The sequence below is a fragment of the Suillus subalutaceus genome (genome assembly GCF_016647625.1).
Source record: "Suillus subalutaceus strain FC151 chromosome Unknown DFJ58scaffold_1, whole genome shotgun sequence".
NCBI lineage: Eukaryota > Fungi > Basidiomycota > Agaricomycetes > Boletales > Suillaceae > Suillus > Suillus subalutaceus.
In genome coordinates this window covers 120,907-138,152 of record NW_024540250.1, presented here as the reverse complement: position 1 = coordinate 138,152, position 17,246 = coordinate 120,907, and the positions used below count along the sequence as shown (strand labels likewise).

The following is a 17,246-nucleotide window of genomic DNA, read 5'->3' as shown; positions in this document are numbered from 1 at the left end:
TGAATGCGAGACACTTGTCTGTGAAAATCTCTTGTGTGTGCATTATCGCCTACAGACTGAGTCAAGTAATACTAGTACATCCGGGGCACAAATGTTGCCGATTTATGCTACTTTGTATCTAATGCCAGTAATTGGCAGAGATGGCCTTGACTGAAAGCCAAGCATCATCCAGGGCTTTCACAACCTCGTCGGCTGTGAAGAACAGTTCAGTCGCATGATAAAGCAGTAAGAGTTGTGTTGGACTCACGCAAAGGGCCCTTTTCGAGATCCAAAAGGTTCTGGAAATGATCAGTTCGCATGTGTTGAGTCAGAAATAATGTACATATGATCATACCTGCTCAGTATGCTTCGCACTAGATGCTCCGATAATCACTGCGTCGCCAATTTCACGAGACAGGCAGCTGTGGTGAGAGATCCACCGCAAAGCCACTTCAGGCACCGTCAATTCATACACTTCAGCAACCTCGCGGACCAACTTGACGGCAGCAAAGTAGGTGTCATTCCAATACCTGCACTTTGTGTTAAATACAAAGCTTCATATCCTCGAATGAAGTTTTACCTGTTACGATGGTGCTACAAAGTACAAATTAGCTCTGGAGACAAGATAAGACTGAAAAGCTAAAAATACCTTGCCCTGGATTCTGCCAGGATCAAATCGGCTACCTGCCTCAGCCTGATCGTCTTGGCTGATGTACCGACCAGTGAAGAAGCCTCCTGCAACTAAATCAAATGAATCTCAGGATCATGCGTAGCGATGCTAAAGGAGAAGTGCGTACGAGGACTGAAGGCGTAGAAGCTTATACCATATTTGCGCAAGCAGCTGAACAGTTCCGGTTCTACGGTTCTACGGACCAAATGAATAAGCACGATAGTAGGCGAGAAATACAACCGCAAACCTTTGTATTGCATTGTAGACGCCTTGGTACACTGTAGGTTGGATATACCCATTTGACCTGCATATCTCCACCATTTGCGCTACTTCCCAACTGTGCAAGAGGAGATCAGGACCTATGATTGGCAAGCACATCGCAAAATACTGACGACATATAATTGCTGATGCCAAGAGCTTTGAAATGCCCTTCTTTGTACAGATCATTGACAGTTTTTAGAGTGACCTCGTATGGTATAGTGCGGTCGGGACCGTGGAGATACCACATGTCGACTTTGCTGAATAACATTATCAGCACGTGAGCTTGCAATGGGGAGGATCACTTACTCGGTGTTCAGAGCCTTCAAGGATGCCATAAGATTCAGGCGCAAACCCTTGAATGTTCAGGGGTAAATAATCTTGGCAATGAAGTGTAGGAAGGGGAACGGGTTCACCTCTGGGGAGTGATCACACAACTCGCCCTCCTCAGCAGTAGCACGACCCATCCGCTAAATGACCTGTTAAGCCGACTTGAAATAATCAGAAGGTTGGACATTACGGAATGAGGATAATGCTTGGTGTCCATGATCAAGTTCCGGCTCTGCCAGTTGAGTTTTCCGAGATATTCTTCGCTGGTGCCGAACGAGTAAATGCGTGCAGTGTCGACCTAGAGAAAATCAGCGTGTTGCAATGTATTCATAGCCGACTGACATGAGACCAACCTCATTGTGCCCATGGCTCTGAAAGATGTCGAGAATAGTTTCCACGTCTTTGAGTTCGTGAACTCGAGCGCCCTCGGATCCTTCTACGCCAAAAGTCATAGCACCCTTAGGATAACTTAGCACTGTCATCAGGAACGAGTAGCCGAATGCCAACCATCACGACCTTCAAGGCGCTCTTTGGGTTGATAGTTGCGGACATGGTTGTTGGAATGTGAGTTGGATTAATTGTATTAGTGGTTGGGCTTGTTTCAACTGCTTATATGTAGTGCCATGCCGAAAGGTGATACATAGCGTGCATAAGCCTTCGGCAAAAGATAGTTTCTCGTCAGACTTTCTGACCGATAACCAGTCTAGATTCTAGATTATAGAATCAAGATGACCGTGACCTTCTGACCAATTGCCAACAGGTTATATAATTATGTACATAGGAGGTAATATGCCGTATCCGGTCCAGATCGTGTGAATTTCAGGTCTCTCACCCTACTGTTCCGACAAACCTCAGCACACTTCCGCTCACTGGTGGACAATGCTTGTAACCACTTCATTGAGGCGTTCAGCGGCTTCGACTCCTTCAGTTTTCGGGAGGGCCTTCTCGAACTCGTGCGCGCGCCGCTCAGATGCATTATTCATGGTAGGCGAATCTTCCATTTTGAACTGAAAAGTTATTAAATGTGGACAGCACCGCGACACGGAGTACAACAACCCGAAGGTTTGTGTTACAAGTTGACGACCTTTATACTTACCCAAGACCATTATCTGAGTAGATACCCTTCGCGTTCACAGAGGACAACATAAAGAGGGCCGAAGAGATCATCTCTAGATATCCTCCGCAATATAAGAAGGCTGCGGTCATTCCTCTCCTTGACATCGGACAACGGCAGAACAAGGGATGGACGAGCATCAGCGTTATGAACTATGTCGCAAAGCTGCTCGAGATGCCCCCAATGCGGGTGTACGAGGTCGCGACCTTCTATACCATGTTCAACCGGTGCGTTAACTATGCGGCACTAATCAGAGGTCTGCTCTACTGACTACTGTATTGGCACAGTGAACCAATTGGGGAGAACTTCGTGCAAGTCTGTACCACCACACCATGCATGCTGAGGGGCTCCACGGAGATTTTGAACACGGTTTGTAGTCAACTGGGTGGAATAACACCAGGAGCCACGACAAAGGACGGTAAATTCACCGTCATTGAAGTTGAATGCCAGGGTGCTTGCAGTAATGCACCTATGATGGTCGTCAACGACGATTTTTACGTTCGTCGTTTTTCCACTCCTCGCAAGACGTGAGCTGAACTGAGCACAGGAAGACCTGACCCCGGCGATCACAAAGAAAGTCCTGGAAGCTTTCGCGAAGGGCCAAAAACCGAAACCGGGACCACAAAGTGGACGAAAGACGAGCGAAAACTCTGCTGGACTTACCTCGCTCACATCGAAAGTAAGTTCGCTTCGTACGGGCAATATCATGTCATTGAACAGTTGTTGCTAGCCCTACGGACCGGGAGAATTTTGCACACCGGAGTTTAGCTAGATATTTCTAGAGCTGTCTTTGATGGTAATGATTTAAAACACAAAAAGAAAAAGTGTGAAGTTCCACTACTGCCCAAAATTACTCGAGTGTTCAATCATCGCCCTCTCCGTCGTCATAACCATGTACGCCATGTCCACCCTCCGGAAGCCTTTCGATCATAAACCTGCCCAAAAAGTGGTAGTCGGAACATGGGATCAGGACATGCAACTTACTCAATCTCCTCTCTCAAGTCGTCACAGTAAGTGTCTGCGTATGCGAGTGAATAATAAGAAGTACTGCGTTGCACTGAAACGCACCAAGAGGCAGGTCGTGTGGGTCATATCCTGATGTTGTTTTCAGCAACATAATTGTTCGTCTGCGCAGAACACTTACCAAAAGGCATCTCGATCTCATCTGCGATACCCTCGATGCCCATCAATGTAAAAGCAACTACAGTAACGATGGGAATTGTGCTCCAACCGAGGTCATTGACGAGGGTCAAAGGCAGGGCAAACAGGTATAAGGTTACACATTGCTTTAGATGGATTCCATCTAGAACGCCATCAGTAATTGTTGAAAATGTCAGTAAGGACTGAAGTCACAAGGCGCGGGTATAGGGGTATTTGCCACTCTCTCCATCGAAGTCATTTGGTCGACCATCGACTGCACCCTGGACAAGGATAAGATGGTTTTCAGTGAACTAACACATCTGACTTACAACCCACTCATAGCGTTCATACCTGAGTATCGGCACGAAATTAAGCGTCAAGACTAGGAATGTCAGGGTATCTTACCTGCCGGACCAACGGTTTCAAGCAAACCTTCTCGCTTAAACCTGAATATGGCATTAGACAGCTCATGAGCGATACTGTTGTTACTAGTCAGTCAGTCGCAGTGTGGTGTATTAAATTTCATCACGAACACGAGGGGAAATGGCATAGTCATTCGATCAGCGTAGGAGTGGAACTCAACAGTTTGATGAGAGTTCGAAAGCAGCGGGGTTGCAGTTGACGCGGCGGCATGGCCAACGAGTGTTTTCTTGCTGCGCTTCCGACGAATTCTCTTGGTGGCATCAGGGCTGTTGTTTGTACTATCCGAAGCTGACGAGGCAGCATCATAGGATTTAGGAGAGGATCTTCCTTGAGCCGTGGTGTAACCAAGGTCGTGGATTCGCGTGAACGATGCAGGAAGAACGCCGGTATAATCATCGTAATCAGGCCCGTCTTCATTGCGGAGGTAGTGCTTGACAGCAAATACAAAAGCGACGCAAAATTGCAGAGCTTCTATCTTCTGACGCCTGAGTTGAGCAGTAGTAAGCGGAGATGTCGGTGTCTTTCCGAGAACGTGGGCGGGGTGATCTTCGGCGGGAGGTAGCGAGACATGAATCCATATCATACGAGACAGGTTGCGGACCTAGAGAGGGGTCGATGAAGCTGAATACAGGCGAGTATTAGAGTCCTTACGTTAGACGTGATGGACGAGAAGCACTTTCGACCTTCCCAAAAACGATCGTATGAAGTCCTAGGCTAAGATTAAAGACATTCTTGGTAACTTCATGCTTTACGCACCCATTTCTGTAGAAAACTGTGAGCTGGTCAACGTCCTGGGTACGTATATAACTTACCTAAATACGAGAATTAAACCAACCTGGAGATTGTGACATGTCAGCATATACATAGGTTGGCAACATTCGCTGTTACTTACCACCACAGACAACAGTGGCACGACCGAATTTGTCAAGACCACTCTCTTCCCTTTGGACCACGCATAGGCGACCAACCCAGCGAATACGGTGACAGTCAAGACTGGACCAATTATACGACTAATGATCTATATCACGAGCATCTAAGTTAGTCACTGAGTTTTCTCCTGCCAACGACACGTACGCTGCCTTTTAATCGCAATACATCAGGGAGCCATGAGTACTGCACAATGTCAGCCAAAGAGAAGCGGAGGAGCGAAATTCCAAATAACCTTGCGCAGGTACTTCCTTTTGATCCTTGGGGACTATCATCCGATTGGTTAGACAAAGACGCATGGTCATCTTGGAATCTTACCTTGAAGGTTGCCAAGGTGAACTTCGCACTCTGGCGGGACTCCATGCTGTCTCCTGGCAAACTGTGGCAGACACCGCAAGAGTTGAGTTCAAGCCTTGCTTTCTGTACACGTGTTCAAGGTAGTGGAGTTGCTAGTGTGACATATACTATTTGAACGGCCCGTGGTGGTTACCGTAATACATCAATATCAATATTCATTGTTACCGAGCTCCAGAGTTGAGACCCCCTCCTCAATCTGGAACTAACAGAAAGTAAAAGGTTTGCGGGGCCTGAGGTCATAAAATGATTGCATCAAAGTCGACGACCTAAGGTAGACCAAAAGCAGATCCCATGGCGTGGGCGTCTTTCTCTAAGTTACAAGTTACAGAGGTACGTATATCAATGTGCGCTTTTATGCTGCTTCACCATGCCCGCCTCTATAGATGCCCGAGATACCAGGCAGTTCCTGTATATGTGTTCGACTCATGCCTCCACAGCTTCTGGAATATACCCCCTCCCATCTAATGGCGATAGTGCAGTCATCACTCATTGAGAATGGTCGAGGTGGACTTTGAAGGGATTGTGAGTGTCTTTCTCTAAGCTGCCGAGGTGCGTGTATTGTGCGTTTTTATGCTACTAACCTACCTCATTTCCAGTTTCTCCATGCTAAATGATGACCTCTCCGCCTTTATCACTGCTTGCCATCAATTGCCTATCTCGTGATACCGCCAATGCCCACACGTCATTGCGATGCCCCTCCATCTTCTTCAACACAACACCTACCTTCAAGCCCCACAGACGAAGTGCCTTGTCGTCCGAGTCCGTAACCATCCATCGTTTTTCGGGAAACACTGTGACTGCCGTTTCGAGGTGCGTGTATTGCGTGTTTTATGGTGCTTCACTGAGTCAACCTGCCTTGTTTCAATAGATATAATGCACCGTATTGTCACACCGCTGTCCTCGACCGCACACCGTGCATCTTACCCGCAAGTCTCCAATGGCGTTCAACTATTTGACATCCCTGGTAAACTTTATTCCGCATCGTAATTACTAACAAATAACTAACGTTTACTACTGACTCATGGGTGTACCCTTGACGGGTGCGGGTTGGGGTGCCTCACAAATGTACCCGCCACAAAACCCCCTTGTGGGGGTGGGGGTGAGGTTTCCGACACCCCAGGGTTCACCCGTGCGGATCCCTAGCGTATGAACAGCAACCAGGCCAACAGTTCAACGCAACCAGGTCAACCTACAGCAGGTGCACAAGGATCTCAGGCACGACCAACAGAAACACAAAAGTCAACTGGTGGGACAGGAGAAGTTTCCTATGAAGTTGCCTGCTGCGGATTTTTATTTTGTCGTCGTTCCACTTCGCGTTGGTCATGAGATCACCTAGCAACTCCGTTACTCGACTGTGTCTCTTTCCTTTCATGCGTGTTTACGCATCATGTTTCTTACACATAGCCCGTTCCGTCCCATGCGAGTGCCCACGGCATTATTATATTTGTCTAGATAACGCTATGCTATCATGGAATCAGTAAGGGACCTTCGTAACTACCAGTTCTCCACGAGCGATCATAAAGAGAAGTCAGGGTAACCCTCCTCAAATCACAGTTTTATCGCTAGTTCTTCCATCTGCAAAGTAACGTCACAACCGAAATGCATTAAGACGGTGCATCAACTTACATCTTCACAGTCCGATCGCGGCCCCCGCTGACAACTTTATCAGCAACGAAATCCACGCAGTAGACCTCGTCTGTATGACCAGGAAGGTCCGACTTAATTTTGTACGTTTTGAGGTCCCAAATCTGATGCAACAACACATCCATCAAACGAATATCTCGCTCGTGTGCACGTCAAACTTACTTTGACAGTTGCATCCTTGCTGGCGCTTACCAGCATTCGCGAATCTGCACTCCATGCAAGTCTGTAAACGGGGCCAACATGTCCGCGCAGTGTAGCTACAAACTTGCCCAGCTGCCCAGCACCTGCAAGGTGACGGAAAAATTTGAATCAAGTTGCCAACAAAAATGCGACAGCCATCTAAGGTACCTGAGCAATCCCATAGTCGCACTGCACTATCCCACCCAGCACTAGCTGCCCACCGACCATCGGGGGAGAAAGCGACGTGAGATACTTGCCGTTGGTGGCCGGTTAAACGGGTCAAGGGCTTAGTCTTACCCCCTCCCGGTTCTGCGTTCGACGATGCGAATAAAGACCAAAGGAAGAGAGTGTGGTCGTCTGAACCTGATATCAGTAGTTCTGGCGTTCGTGATACCAGCGCGGTGTATCTTTTGAGAGCAAGTGCTTGAGCTGATATTTTGTATTAACTAAGAATATAACGGAAGATAACTCGCGCAATTGAGGATTTACCTCCCTCGTCCGATAATGGGCGCTTTCCGGTGTGATCGAATGGTCCAGTACGAAGTACGAAATCCGTATTGAGAGCGAGAGTGGTGACCCAATGTGCATGGTCTTTCAGAATATGAAGTTGTTTTCCCTGGATAAACAGCATTAAATAATTGCGCGGTGAAGATGGAAGGATATGCGTACCCCTCGTGCATCCCATACTCTGACTGTACGGTCACTACTAGCCGTGTAGAGTACTCCATGACCATTCAAACCACCGCCTCCCCATTTGACGACGTTTACGCTGGCAGTGTGACCCCCAAGTGCGTATTCTAGTTTTCGTGTGGCCGTCGACCATACTCGCACAGTTCCGTCCTTAGACGAAGATGCCAACCGTGGGTTAGATGGGTTTCTGGTAGGTTAGAAGTAAGTAGCCTTGAAAGATACCATAGACAATGACGCACAAGTGTACGGGCTCCCATGCCAAGGACGTCACCCATTTTGAATGGCCCTTCATTGCATCGCCCAGCGGTTTTCCAGTCTTAGGATCCCATAACCTTACATGGCCATCGTGTCCACCACTTGCCAATTTGCGTTCTAATGGATCCCACTCCACGCACAGTACCCACCCAGTGTGGCCGGCCAACGTGTGCGACGGTGTTTCGGTATAAAGATCCCATAGGCGCACATGCGTGTCTCCTGAGCCAGTCGCAAGTAAATTGCCAGTAGGGGAGAATGAAGCACATAATATCGGTGAGGAATGTCCTGATTCCACAATTACATCAACAAATATTGATACGCCAGTAGGCAATCAACAGACCTGAAAGTGTGGCAGAACATCGAGTAGCTGGGCGAACTTTGAAGACAGACTGTGGAGCGCAGCGTACTACCAGGACGTCTTCTTCTGAGAATGCATGGGATGCGTGTGCTAGAACATCCAATTCAATTGATTTTGATATCACGATTCGCGTTGGAGCATTTGGTTTCGTCGCCTCCTCAGGTAGAGCAACATGAAAAGCAAATGGCACGTGCTCATCGTCGTCCTGGATCACCAAAAACATTAGTAGACTGAAGATGTAGGGCAAGTGTCTAACCTTTGTGCGTAATTGATTGACGAGTAGTTCAAGACCTTCGCGCGCAATGTTCGCTGGGAGGTTCACAGCAGGTGCTATCGGTGTGCCATCATGCTCGTTCACAAATTGAACCACAACATTGGGCGATTCTTTCAGAGGCTCAGGCTCAGGCTCTGCGATGCCGTGATATAGTTTTAGTCTTTTCGGAGGAGGAAGAAGTGTCGCCATCCCCGACTCCCACGTTAGTCTTTGTGGATATCTAATTTCCCTCTGCAACTCCGCCAGCACTTCCAGTGTTTTCGGTTAATCGTTGCCTTTTTTGTTTCGTCTGACTGTCTAATGCCCCACCGAAACTCTCATGCGCTGGCGACCAGCGGACTTGTCAATTTGAGACTTTTAATAGCACCATTTACCTGGTTTGGTACCAAGGTCTGCTCCCTCGATTTGGTAGCCGTGTTCAGGCTTTGCATCGCTTTGAGACAGATGAGGGAAAATTCTCATACCAAACATCTGCGAACCGCTGGAGAGAATAGATTCGCACTTGCAGAGGAGAGGTCCTTTGCAAGAGACGCATGTGCCATGCTGACGATTGTATTTGGAGGAGAGGCTATCATAGGTACTACTAACTTGTTTGTGTAGGGGGATGTCAAGGCTGCGCAGGCCTTGTCATCTTTCATGCTCTCGGGTCTTTCTCCCGGATTGTACATCGCTGCACAAGCGATTGTAAAGTATATCTCCTGCCGTCTGTGTCACTCAGCACCGAGCTTCCTTTATCGGGCCATCGGAGCAGGAGAAACAGCTACTCTCGCAGCATCAGTAAAGTCATCAACGTTATGGCAAAGATGCGCATCTTGAGTCTCGACACTGCAATTCGAAGCATGGGTGATCCGCGGTTCACAGCTTTCGTAGACCGCATTGGAGAGGACTGCTCCGGAAATCGGCAAAGCTTGCACTCATAGCAGCGACCACAAACTTCGACTATGCCATTAATTTTCTCTTTCCGCCACATATTCTCCAAGATGCTGAGACCTGTCTTCAGCGCGCATTCTTTTCCCCTCTCAACGACAAAATTACCAGGCGACTTCGTAAGTATCGCACCAGAGCACATTCCCGAGTCCCGCGTGTCGTATGATTGCACTGCATCGTCGATTCGTCGAAGTCGAACTTCTCAATACATTCGAAAGCTACTGCATTCCTAGCATCAACTTTCATTCCATCCAAATCGTTCATCGTGGACAGTGAATCGAAGACAGTTTCCTCTACGACTCGCACATGCAATTACATTTAATGGTTGTCAAGGACTAACGCTAGCACGAATTGATCCCTTTGCTCACGGTCAACTGTATACGGCGTTGTCGAGTGAGAACGCGAAGAGACACATTATGTCTATTTGCAAAGGCAAACGAAGCACAAGACTGTGCTAATATCGATTTCCTGACTTGCTACTGTAAACACAATTGTAATTCGATCCGAGTCATTACCGTAAACACAGTATACAGCCGAGAGCCAACCGAAGGGGAGTCCTTGTAATCAATAAATAACGTGATGTAGTGCATGCCATGATGTGCCTGGGCGACCGTAAAAATAGTGACAGAAAACAAGTAAAAACTGCTGGTGCGTTACAAAGCAGGGACGAGTGTGTGATCTTCTGAATGCGCATACGCAGCGGGATATAGTGGAATCGGTTTGATGAGAGGTGTCGCAAGTGTTTCCTCCGCATGTGCGCACGGGTCATGAAGAAATCGAGGGTATATCGGTTGAGCGTGCAGAAATCCTTGTGAAAACAAGTCCTGAGCATACGAGTAGGAGGAAGTATTGTAGGCATGAGAGTAGGACAGTCTTTGAGCGTGGTGCTGGTCCTCGCACTCCGGGTGAAAGTCGCCCATGAAGTTCATATCGAAAGAAGGCCTGTTACGATTGTCTGAGAGTGACGGCAAGGGTTTTGCAGTGTGCGCATGGGGTGCATACGAGTCTGAGTCCAGAGGTGAGCCAGATGTATGGGCATTGACCGGCCAGTTCCAGCGTCCGTCAACGTTCTCTGGAACGACCCGTCGTTTTTCGAAATGCGTGATCTGCGGAGGCTGCAAAGGAGTGTGAAGGAGTTGGTCTACTGGAGTCAATGTATAGTTGCAGGGAAAGTCCATCATGTTGAGGCTTGGAACCATCGTGAGTGACAACGTAGCGCGTAACCTGACATGCAGGAGAGCAATGGACTTCGGAAGAGTAAACAGCGTCGGGCGTTTCCGATTGCAGAGTGAGTGGGGCCAGCTTGTTACCGAGTCGTCTCAAAGACAAGGAGAATTCAGAACCAGCGCTGACTGAATCTTCTTCTGTTGAAATCTCCATTGGCAAAAACGGTCTGACCTGAGAAACCATCGAGGAGTTGGATACCTTCTCTTGTTCACCGAACGACGAATGGCGCCTGTTGTCGGCATGATAGTATGTGTAATCGGATCCGTTGGCAGAACTGGCAGACGTGGCACCCGGCTTTTGTTCTTCGAACCCATCCCGGACGATACCACCAAAGAGTGAAGCCTGATTGGAGGACGAAGACAGAGACGGTGATGTATCTGTCTGGATTCCTTCGGAAGATGGCGCTGGTTCTTCGCGGGCAGAACGCTTTTGAGTTAGCTGCGAGATCTCCAAAAACAATGCACGTTCTGCGAAGTGTAAATCAGTAGGAAAGCATGCCGACATTAAAATAACAAACTGGTTGCATCGTTCTTATACTTCTTTTTCAGTCTTTGAAGATGACTTGATACTTGCTTCCGAGTACGATTCTTGCCGGTCTTCTCTAGAATGTACGACTGAATGAGTTGACACCGACCGAACGACTTGACGAGGCGAGACGACTCCGCGGTTTCATCTTGATCTTCTTTTAATATACGTACATATCTGAGCCGCCGCTTTCCCATTGGCGGGTAGATGGCAATGGCTTGAATATACTCTCAGCTACGGTTCTACTAGAACGTCAATTTCGGCGTAGGATGCGCTCCCTACCTTCCATAAATGCAGCGTGCACGTCCTCACTCCAGATATCATCATACCGGGATTGCTTGAGTTTGACGTTCGACAATGACGTCTTGATACAGAGAGCGGCGGGGACAACAGGTACTTCCCATGACTCGGGCAGGAGCAACAGTGGTGCGACTTCCTCCTTGATAGATTCCATTGATTTTTGCGGTTGAATGCCAGTTTTTGGGTAGCGCAGGAGGGCAGCGGGCACACAATATTAAGTCTTACAAAAAGGCGCACAAGAAGGGATCCAACCTAGAATTTCGTTGGCAATTGGCTTGAAATATGTCTGCGCGACTATCAAATTGAAACCCCGCATTAATCACATGATGTAAAAACATCGTCACGTGATAATCAATATCTTGACGCGTTGAAGTGCGGCTCTGCGTCTCCCTGACTCTCCCACCGTGAACCGTGCAAGGGCGGCAGAACAAGGATTTCCCCTGTGCTCATATCACTCCAAACTACTCTTGCGTAAATGACGGAGCTTGAAAGGGCTGTAGAGGCGCTCAAAGCTGCCGTCAAACAAAGCGGAATCGACAAGCGCGTCGGCGACGTTGTCAGCCAGTTTACTTCGTACCTTATTCTTTTGGTGAGTGATCAACCTCATATTTAAAACAGGCGCCTAAATTCATATCAGAAATCGTCGTCTCCTTCCTCACAATCAATATCAAAACTTCGTTCCATCCTCCGTCGACCTCTAGTTCCCTTGTATGCTGCCGTTCCTGGACCTGCGCTCCAGCTTTCCTCTGCTGTACTTCGCAAAGTAATCGATGATAAACTAAGAAATGCTCAGAATGCTCAGAATGTCCAACTAAGCGCCTGGTGGAATGAGGTTGCGGTTGCGCTTTTATCAGGTGTCCTGGTATGGTCTCCCTTCTTGCAGTATCGTGATCAGACTTATCTGGATCAAATCTAGGATTTTCTTGACAAGCACAGTGATGGTACGATTAGATTCGGAAGTTCTTTCTTCCGAGTATCTGTCTAAGCCCTGAACTTGGCAGATATGACCAAGGAAACCATTGCATCAGCGTTTTATCCGACTATATGCACGCTCTTCTTTTACCAGGACGCCTCCTTGACACTTTTACCACGGACACAAAGGACTGTGAGTACTTACCACTTGATAGCAGTTTGATAGCAGCATATATGCGCTCATTTGTCATGTAATCTACGACGACTTTATTGATAGGCATATTCTGTGTTACACGAAACGCTTAGCGGGCATCCAGGCAATCAACGGAGGTTGCGGGATCCTGCTGTTCTTGGAGGGTGAATTGCCTCATTTTTTCTATTCGATTACGATCTCGAACTAGTTCTTAGGTCACTAATCGGCATCGCAATCTCACAGTCCAAGGGTAAGTTTGCATGAAGCTCTATCGTAGGAGGTTTGTCTGACTCTATTTAGACTACCTTGTAATCGAGGCCCTTCTGGACATAGTGGGATGGCTGATCCCGATAACGAACAAAACGGAGAAAGGGACGGCGAAGACGGACAGAGTTCATCAACAACCTTTTTGGTTCCGAGAAGCATTTCACCTGCAGTCAAGAACTAGTCGATATCCTCCAATACATTAGCAGCTCGCACTGGGAGGATACGGTAATGAATATCATGGACGCTTTGGCCAGGAGCGATATCACGTTGTGGGTATTTTGATTTAGTATTGCAGACCAGACTAATCCACTCCCTGGAGCAGCCCTCAATCATTTGCCTTGGATGAGGTTGATGTATGCGGGAAATGCTATCCTCAACCCACTGCATTTGACCGCTTGCACCTAGATAGAGAATTTTTCCTTGCCAACGTTGTTGGGCAGGTGAATATATCTATCATGTTGTCATGTGCCTCGCTGACTATTGTGGTCAGGACGATGTCTGCGACAGCTTGAAGATTTCCTATGATCATATACGCTCTGTTATGATCGACGTGTCAAAGGCGCCACCGCACAGCAAAGTCATTATTCATGTCGATTTAACAACTCCACCAAGTATAGGAGACGTGTCGTTGGACATCCCGGCAGGTCAGACGCTTTACTTGAAGTTCGAAATTCAACGGGAGGATTTGAGCAGGCTCATGGAGGCTTTACGGAGGCGTGGTGTAGTGAGTGCAAAGAGGTTATCGATGAACAACTTCACTAACAGCTGCAAACAGGTCAAGCTCAGTTTCTTAGGTGAAAATCCCCAAAAGCAAGCTAACAAACGGAGAAGTGTTGGCCTCGCACATAGCATTAGACTCTCAGGCGACTCCTCATCACCGCTACAAGGGTCACAGTATGAGGTTGTTACGCCAATTTAATTCTCAACCCTCGTATTAATAATTCTACACCAGGATAAAGTTAAACATGTCGAAAATGGTGAAGTCCCTAGGTTCAGTTCCATATCAATATTGACCTTAGAGCCGACAGTGTACAAAACAAACTTCCCGGACGATGCACGATCTACCACCGCCCACGATGAGCAAGAATTTCCGCCGGCAGAGCAGGCGTCACCCCCAAACGCCGGCTGACAAGCCTGAGGTTCCCAGCGCTGAGTGCGCCCAAAAGACTGTTCCTCGACCTCGGCCTGTATTCAAGTCCGCGAAAAAAGTTGTACCTCTTCCGGTTACTCCGCCTTCTGCAAAAGACGACCACCCTAGTGCAGTACACGTCTCAGTGTTTGGCGAAGGCGACGACAAGCTCTCTGAAATATCCGATGACGAACTTCCCAAAGCTGTCGTCAACGCTCATCTCATAGTTCATCCGGCACAAAATGCCAAAACCGAACCAGCTCCCAGTCTTAGCGCAAGAAGCAACAGCTTTCAACCAGCGCCTCCAACAAAACGCATCGCCAAGCGGAGGTTGATCGTGGATTCCGATGAGGAAGAGATACGAGTCACGTCCAAGACCGCTCAGAGGGCAACAATTTCACCAGCCGAGCCAGATATAAACGTAGAGACAATAACGACAGAACTTGGCAAGACACGCCGTGCCGATGACAGGCGTTCTCCCACCCTACGGTTGTCTAGCACTATCGAGACAGATCATCTCCAGGAAGTCAAGAGGCCGTGTACGCCATCCAGCAAAGAGGCCAGTCATCCAGGACCAACCGATAATGTCGCCGAAACACATCTCGACGACGACGCCTTCTCGAAGGATGCTTCTGCTTATGATCAAGTGCCACCATGCGAGACTATACCCGACGCGCAACTGACTGCGCACGGAATCATACCCGCTCCGCCTGTGAAAAAGAATCTGACAGCAGGCAATGGAACTGTATGGCGCGTTTCCCCTTCAAAACCCGCAGATTTGGCCAATATACCAGCGAAGCTGGCAGGCACTCGACGCAAATGGGATGACGCGAATTCCTCCACGAGAGCACCCAAGGTTCTAGAGGACGATCCTCCACCTAAGAAGAAGGCCCGTAACACTACTAGTGGCGACATCCCTATCAAGCGTGCAGCAAGTGTATTTCCCGACCCTTCCGAACCGTCAACGACATCGAAAACTGCCGCGAAGGCTCCCAGGAAGTACGGGAAGAAAGGGAAGGCACTATCACCTGCCTTGCCAGGGAACGTAGACTTTGATGAAGTTCCCGGAACAACTTCGAAAGGGAAGACGAACACGCGCGCCAAGGCAGTCAGGGTTTCAAAACCGGCCCCGAAGAAGGTTCCAGCCCCGATTTCTGGCAGACAGACCCGCACGGGCGCTATGCGATGCAGGAACGAGAAGCCGCTCGAGTTCGAGTTGCCCAAAGATATCAACCCGAAACTCCAGCCCGCAGAAGCTGATACTGGAATAGTCGCTGCACCAAACCCAGTTGATCAAATTACGAAAGTGGAACCTCTCCACAACGATGCGACCAACGGTCCCTCTGTGTCCCTTAAACCAGACTCGGCATTAGAAAAGAAAGTCAATAAGGTTTGTCGCTTCTTCCTTTGGTCATCCACTCTTCTTATTGCATACAAGACGGACATGGACCGGGCGGGCACGAGCACTGCCATCGCCCCGAAGAATTTGACCAAGACCAAGACTGGGAATACCAATACAGTGGTACATCGATCTATCACTAACTCGTCAAAAACTGACATCGTTTCAGATCACCGAAAAGAAACCGACAACTCCAGAGCTTGCTCGTACTCCCTAAACCGAAGAGGGCGCCTTGGGAGGACCCGGTATTCATTGCGCAACATGTCCCGACCGACGAAATGAAACCCTTGGGGGTCAGTCCCCCGGACGAGGAACCGCTGGAACTAATTCAAGATATCGCACCAGGAGATGCGGATGAAGCAGTCTTCAGCGATTTTATTGATTATTCAGTATCACTAAAAGGGAACGAGGATCCTATTCTTGTATGTGACGAATTTTGTGATATCATGTTAGCTAAGTGTTTTGCAGCCTGCCTCCTCAGATTCCCCTCCGTTACAGTCGACCCCACGTAACTCCGCTGTTTGTATCGACCTCACACTAGACCCGACTCCAGTGAAAAATTACCACGACTCAACAAAGGACCGTGGCGTGGCCGAGGATGCTGGAATGCTCCCGAGTAAAGGCCCACATCCCGTAGAGAGCTTTAGGACGTCTGCTGCAGTCCCAGTTGCCTTACACGTCACCGGACGTCAAGATGGGCATAGGACATGTATCGGGGTCTCAAAGCCTTCCACTGATGTTGCCATGGATATCATCATGTCCCAGGATTCCTCCCCCCTGCCTAAGATTCCCTCTCGTAACGAAGAACCACGAGAACAGCTCACAACATCGAATATTCCCCTCACCCCTGTCAGAACCAAGAATGCCGACAGTTCTTTGGCTGAACCTCGTGGTGTGAGGCCCTCACCTTCCGTTCCGGCTCGTCGGAGGCAATCGGTAGTTTCGTTTGCATCACCACTGGTGACCCGGTCCCAGTTTCGATGGTGCTGTCCAGATCCCCGCCATGACGTGCTTAAAGTCTAACATTCGTCCTAACAACCACGGTGCGTTTGGAAACGGTATCCCCGAAACCAATACCCGCCCGCCCAAGAGACCAATCTTGGACCGTGACATCTCACTCGTTTCCGATGACGAGTTTGAATCATCTCATCCCTGCGCGGAAGCCGTCCTCCAATCGAGTTCGATTTGAAAACGTTGGGTTACCATATTCGCTGTCTCCTCTCAAAATGAGTGCCCAGCCTGTTAAGCAAATGCCTGGTTAGTACAGGGATGTGGTATTTTGGAACGTTTGACGCACTTTTTTACCAGTCCAAAGTTCCCAGGAACAACGTGCAAAGCAGTCGCCAAGGAGAACAGTCACCGTAACATCAAGTCCGATGAGGGTAATGATATCCAGGACATAGTGGATGTGAGGAAACCTTGCTCGAGTTTTTGCCATGTTATTCATTTATTTGACAGGTACTGAGTGACATCCAGACTGTGAAGCTCCTGATTTATGACTGGATGCGCTCACCGTCTGACTTCTGTCTTAGGTTATAGTGAAGAGCATTGCGAACAAGTTCAAAGGCGTCAAAAAAGAAGTCCATGCTGGGAGGGAGGAGCTCCTACATGACGCTTCTGAAGACTTACACGCGTTGGCAGATGCATAGTGAGTGAATTATTCCAGAGATAGGTTGCTGACGAGAGTTCATTCTGCTATACCAACCAGTGCAACACAATACAACTCGTTCATAGTTCTAGAGGAGAGTTATTCAAAGCACCGCAAGAC

At 48.5% G+C, this 17,246-nt stretch overlaps 7 protein-coding genes across 7 annotated transcripts; 3 read left to right on the top strand and 4 right to left on the bottom strand.

Moving 5' to 3' along the window:
• Positions 1-13: 13 nt before the first annotated feature.
• DFJ58DRAFT_752026 (Aldo/keto reductase) lies at positions 14-1,965 on the bottom strand. The gene is made up of 13 exons (XM_041387808.1): positions 1,745-1,965; positions 1,591-1,695; positions 1,428-1,535; positions 1,324-1,377; positions 1,217-1,263; positions 1,042-1,167; positions 897-986; positions 777-844; positions 629-720; positions 560-573; positions 335-509; positions 248-278; positions 14-192 (listed from the first exon to the last, which is right to left on the bottom strand). Exons 1-13 carry the CDS (start codon positions 1,787-1,789, stop codon positions 119-121), a joined length of 1,029 nt encoding a protein of 342 aa, XP_041251095.1. The 5' UTR covers positions 1,790-1,965; the 3' UTR covers positions 14-118.
• A 151-nt stretch (positions 1,966-2,116) lies between these two features.
• Positions 2,117-3,123, top strand: DFJ58DRAFT_720408 (thioredoxin-like [2Fe-2S] ferredoxin-domain-containing protein; the record flags this gene model as incomplete). The annotated part of the gene is made up of 6 exons (XM_041384705.1): positions 2,117-2,221; positions 2,270-2,299; positions 2,355-2,578; positions 2,639-2,849; positions 2,899-3,030; positions 3,082-3,123. 6 exons carry the CDS (start codon positions 2,117-2,119, stop codon positions 3,121-3,123), a joined length of 744 nt encoding a protein of 247 aa, XP_041251094.1.
• Positions 3,008-5,357, bottom strand: DFJ58DRAFT_752015 (Bestrophin, RFP-TM, chloride channel-domain-containing protein). The gene is made up of 15 exons (XM_041387807.1): positions 5,160-5,357; positions 5,077-5,109; positions 4,989-5,027; positions 4,807-4,932; positions 4,727-4,749; positions 4,671-4,676; positions 4,566-4,623; positions 4,025-4,515; positions 3,897-3,970; positions 3,821-3,842; positions 3,705-3,772; positions 3,496-3,654; positions 3,420-3,446; positions 3,336-3,369; positions 3,008-3,286 (listed from the first exon to the last, which is right to left on the bottom strand). Exons 1-15 carry the CDS (start codon positions 5,202-5,204, stop codon positions 3,214-3,216), a joined length of 1,278 nt encoding a protein of 425 aa, XP_041251093.1. The 5' UTR covers positions 5,205-5,357; the 3' UTR covers positions 3,008-3,213.
• Positions 5,358-6,620: 1,263 nt separating this feature from the next.
• On the bottom strand, positions 6,621-8,788 carry DFJ58DRAFT_752007 (quinon protein alcohol dehydrogenase-like superfamily; the record flags this gene model as incomplete). The annotated part of the gene is made up of 9 exons (XM_041387806.1): positions 6,621-6,773; positions 6,825-6,946; positions 7,005-7,126; positions 7,191-7,451; positions 7,512-7,638; positions 7,692-7,899; positions 7,952-8,252; positions 8,308-8,530; positions 8,582-8,788. 9 exons carry the CDS (start codon positions 8,786-8,788, stop codon positions 6,761-6,763), a joined length of 1,584 nt encoding a protein of 527 aa, XP_041251092.1. The 3' UTR covers positions 6,621-6,760.
• Positions 8,789-8,959: 171 nt separating this feature from the next.
• On the top strand, positions 8,960-9,178 carry DFJ58DRAFT_642977 (uncharacterized protein; the record flags this gene model as incomplete). The annotated part of the gene is made up of 1 exon (XM_041381373.1): positions 8,960-9,178. A coding segment is annotated over one exon (219 nt), but the record flags the coding sequence as incomplete, so codon positions are not given.
• Positions 9,179-10,011: 833 nt separating this feature from the next.
• Positions 10,012-11,813, bottom strand: DFJ58DRAFT_740295 (TEA/ATTS domain family-domain-containing protein). The gene is made up of 4 exons (XM_041387084.1): positions 11,561-11,813; positions 11,271-11,495; positions 10,723-11,220; positions 10,012-10,670 (listed from the first exon to the last, which is right to left on the bottom strand). The coding sequence occupies exons 1-4, from the start codon at positions 11,730-11,732 to the stop codon at positions 10,180-10,182; spliced, it is 1,386 nt and encodes a 461-aa protein (XP_041251090.1). The 5' UTR covers positions 11,733-11,813; the 3' UTR covers positions 10,012-10,179.
• Positions 11,814-11,991: 178 nt separating this feature from the next.
• DFJ58DRAFT_752000 (uncharacterized protein) lies at positions 11,992-13,065 on the top strand. Its single transcript, XM_041387805.1, has 6 exons — positions 11,992-12,167; positions 12,216-12,440; positions 12,495-12,519; positions 12,580-12,847; positions 12,899-12,933; positions 12,984-13,065. Exons 1-4 carry the CDS (start codon positions 12,054-12,056, stop codon positions 12,711-12,713), a joined length of 498 nt encoding a protein of 165 aa, XP_041251089.1. The 5' UTR covers positions 11,992-12,053; the 3' UTR covers positions 12,714-12,847; positions 12,899-12,933; positions 12,984-13,065.
• The last annotated feature ends 4,181 nt before the right edge of the window (positions 13,066-17,246 follow it).

Bases quoted from the DNA above. Each gene is read 5' to 3' on its own strand.
- DFJ58DRAFT_740295 (XM_041387084.1), bottom strand. From the start codon at position 11,732: ATGGAATCTATCAAGGAGGAAGTCGCACCACTGTTGCTCCTGCCCGAG. The intron at 11,496-11,560 runs GTAGGGAGCGCA...AGTATATTCAAG, and splicing joins GCACGCTGCATTTATGGAAG to CCATTGCCATCTACCCGCCA. The intron at 10,671-10,722 runs GTTCCAAGCCTC...CATTGACTCCAG, and splicing joins CTACGTTGTCACTCACGATG to TAGACCAACTCCTTCACACT.
- DFJ58DRAFT_752000 (XM_041387805.1), top strand. From the start codon at position 12,054: ATGACGGAGCTTGAAAGGGCTGTAGAGGCGCTCAAAGCTGCCGTCAAA. The intron at 12,168-12,215 runs GTGAGTGATCAA...AATTCATATCAG, and splicing joins CTTCGTACCTTATTCTTTTG to AAATCGTCGTCTCCTTCCTC. The intron at 12,520-12,579 runs GTACGATTAGAT...TGAACTTGGCAG, and splicing joins TCTTGACAAGCACAGTGATG to ATATGACCAAGGAAACCATT.
- DFJ58DRAFT_752015 (XM_041387807.1), bottom strand. From the start codon at position 5,204: ATGGAGTCCCGCCAGAGTGCGAAGTTCACCTTGGCAACCTTCAAG. The intron at 5,110-5,159 runs GTAAGATTCCAA...ATCGGATGATAG, and splicing joins TCACCTTGGCAACCTTCAAG to TCCCCAAGGATCAAAAGGAA. The intron at 3,287-3,335 runs GTAAGTTGCATG...CTTTTTGGGCAG, and splicing joins GACTTGAGAGAGGAGATTGA to GTTTATGATCGAAAGGCTTC.
- DFJ58DRAFT_752026 (XM_041387808.1), bottom strand. From the start codon at position 1,789: ATGTCCGCAACTATCAACCCAAAGAGCGCCTTGAAGGTCGTGATG. The intron at 1,536-1,590 runs GTTGGTCTCATG...GATTTTCTCTAG, and splicing joins AGAGCCATGGGCACAATGAG to GTCGACACTGCACGCATTTA. The intron at 721-776 runs GTACGCACTTCT...CATTTGATTTAG, and splicing joins CTTCTACGCCTTCAGTCCTC to TTGCAGGAGGCTTCTTCACT.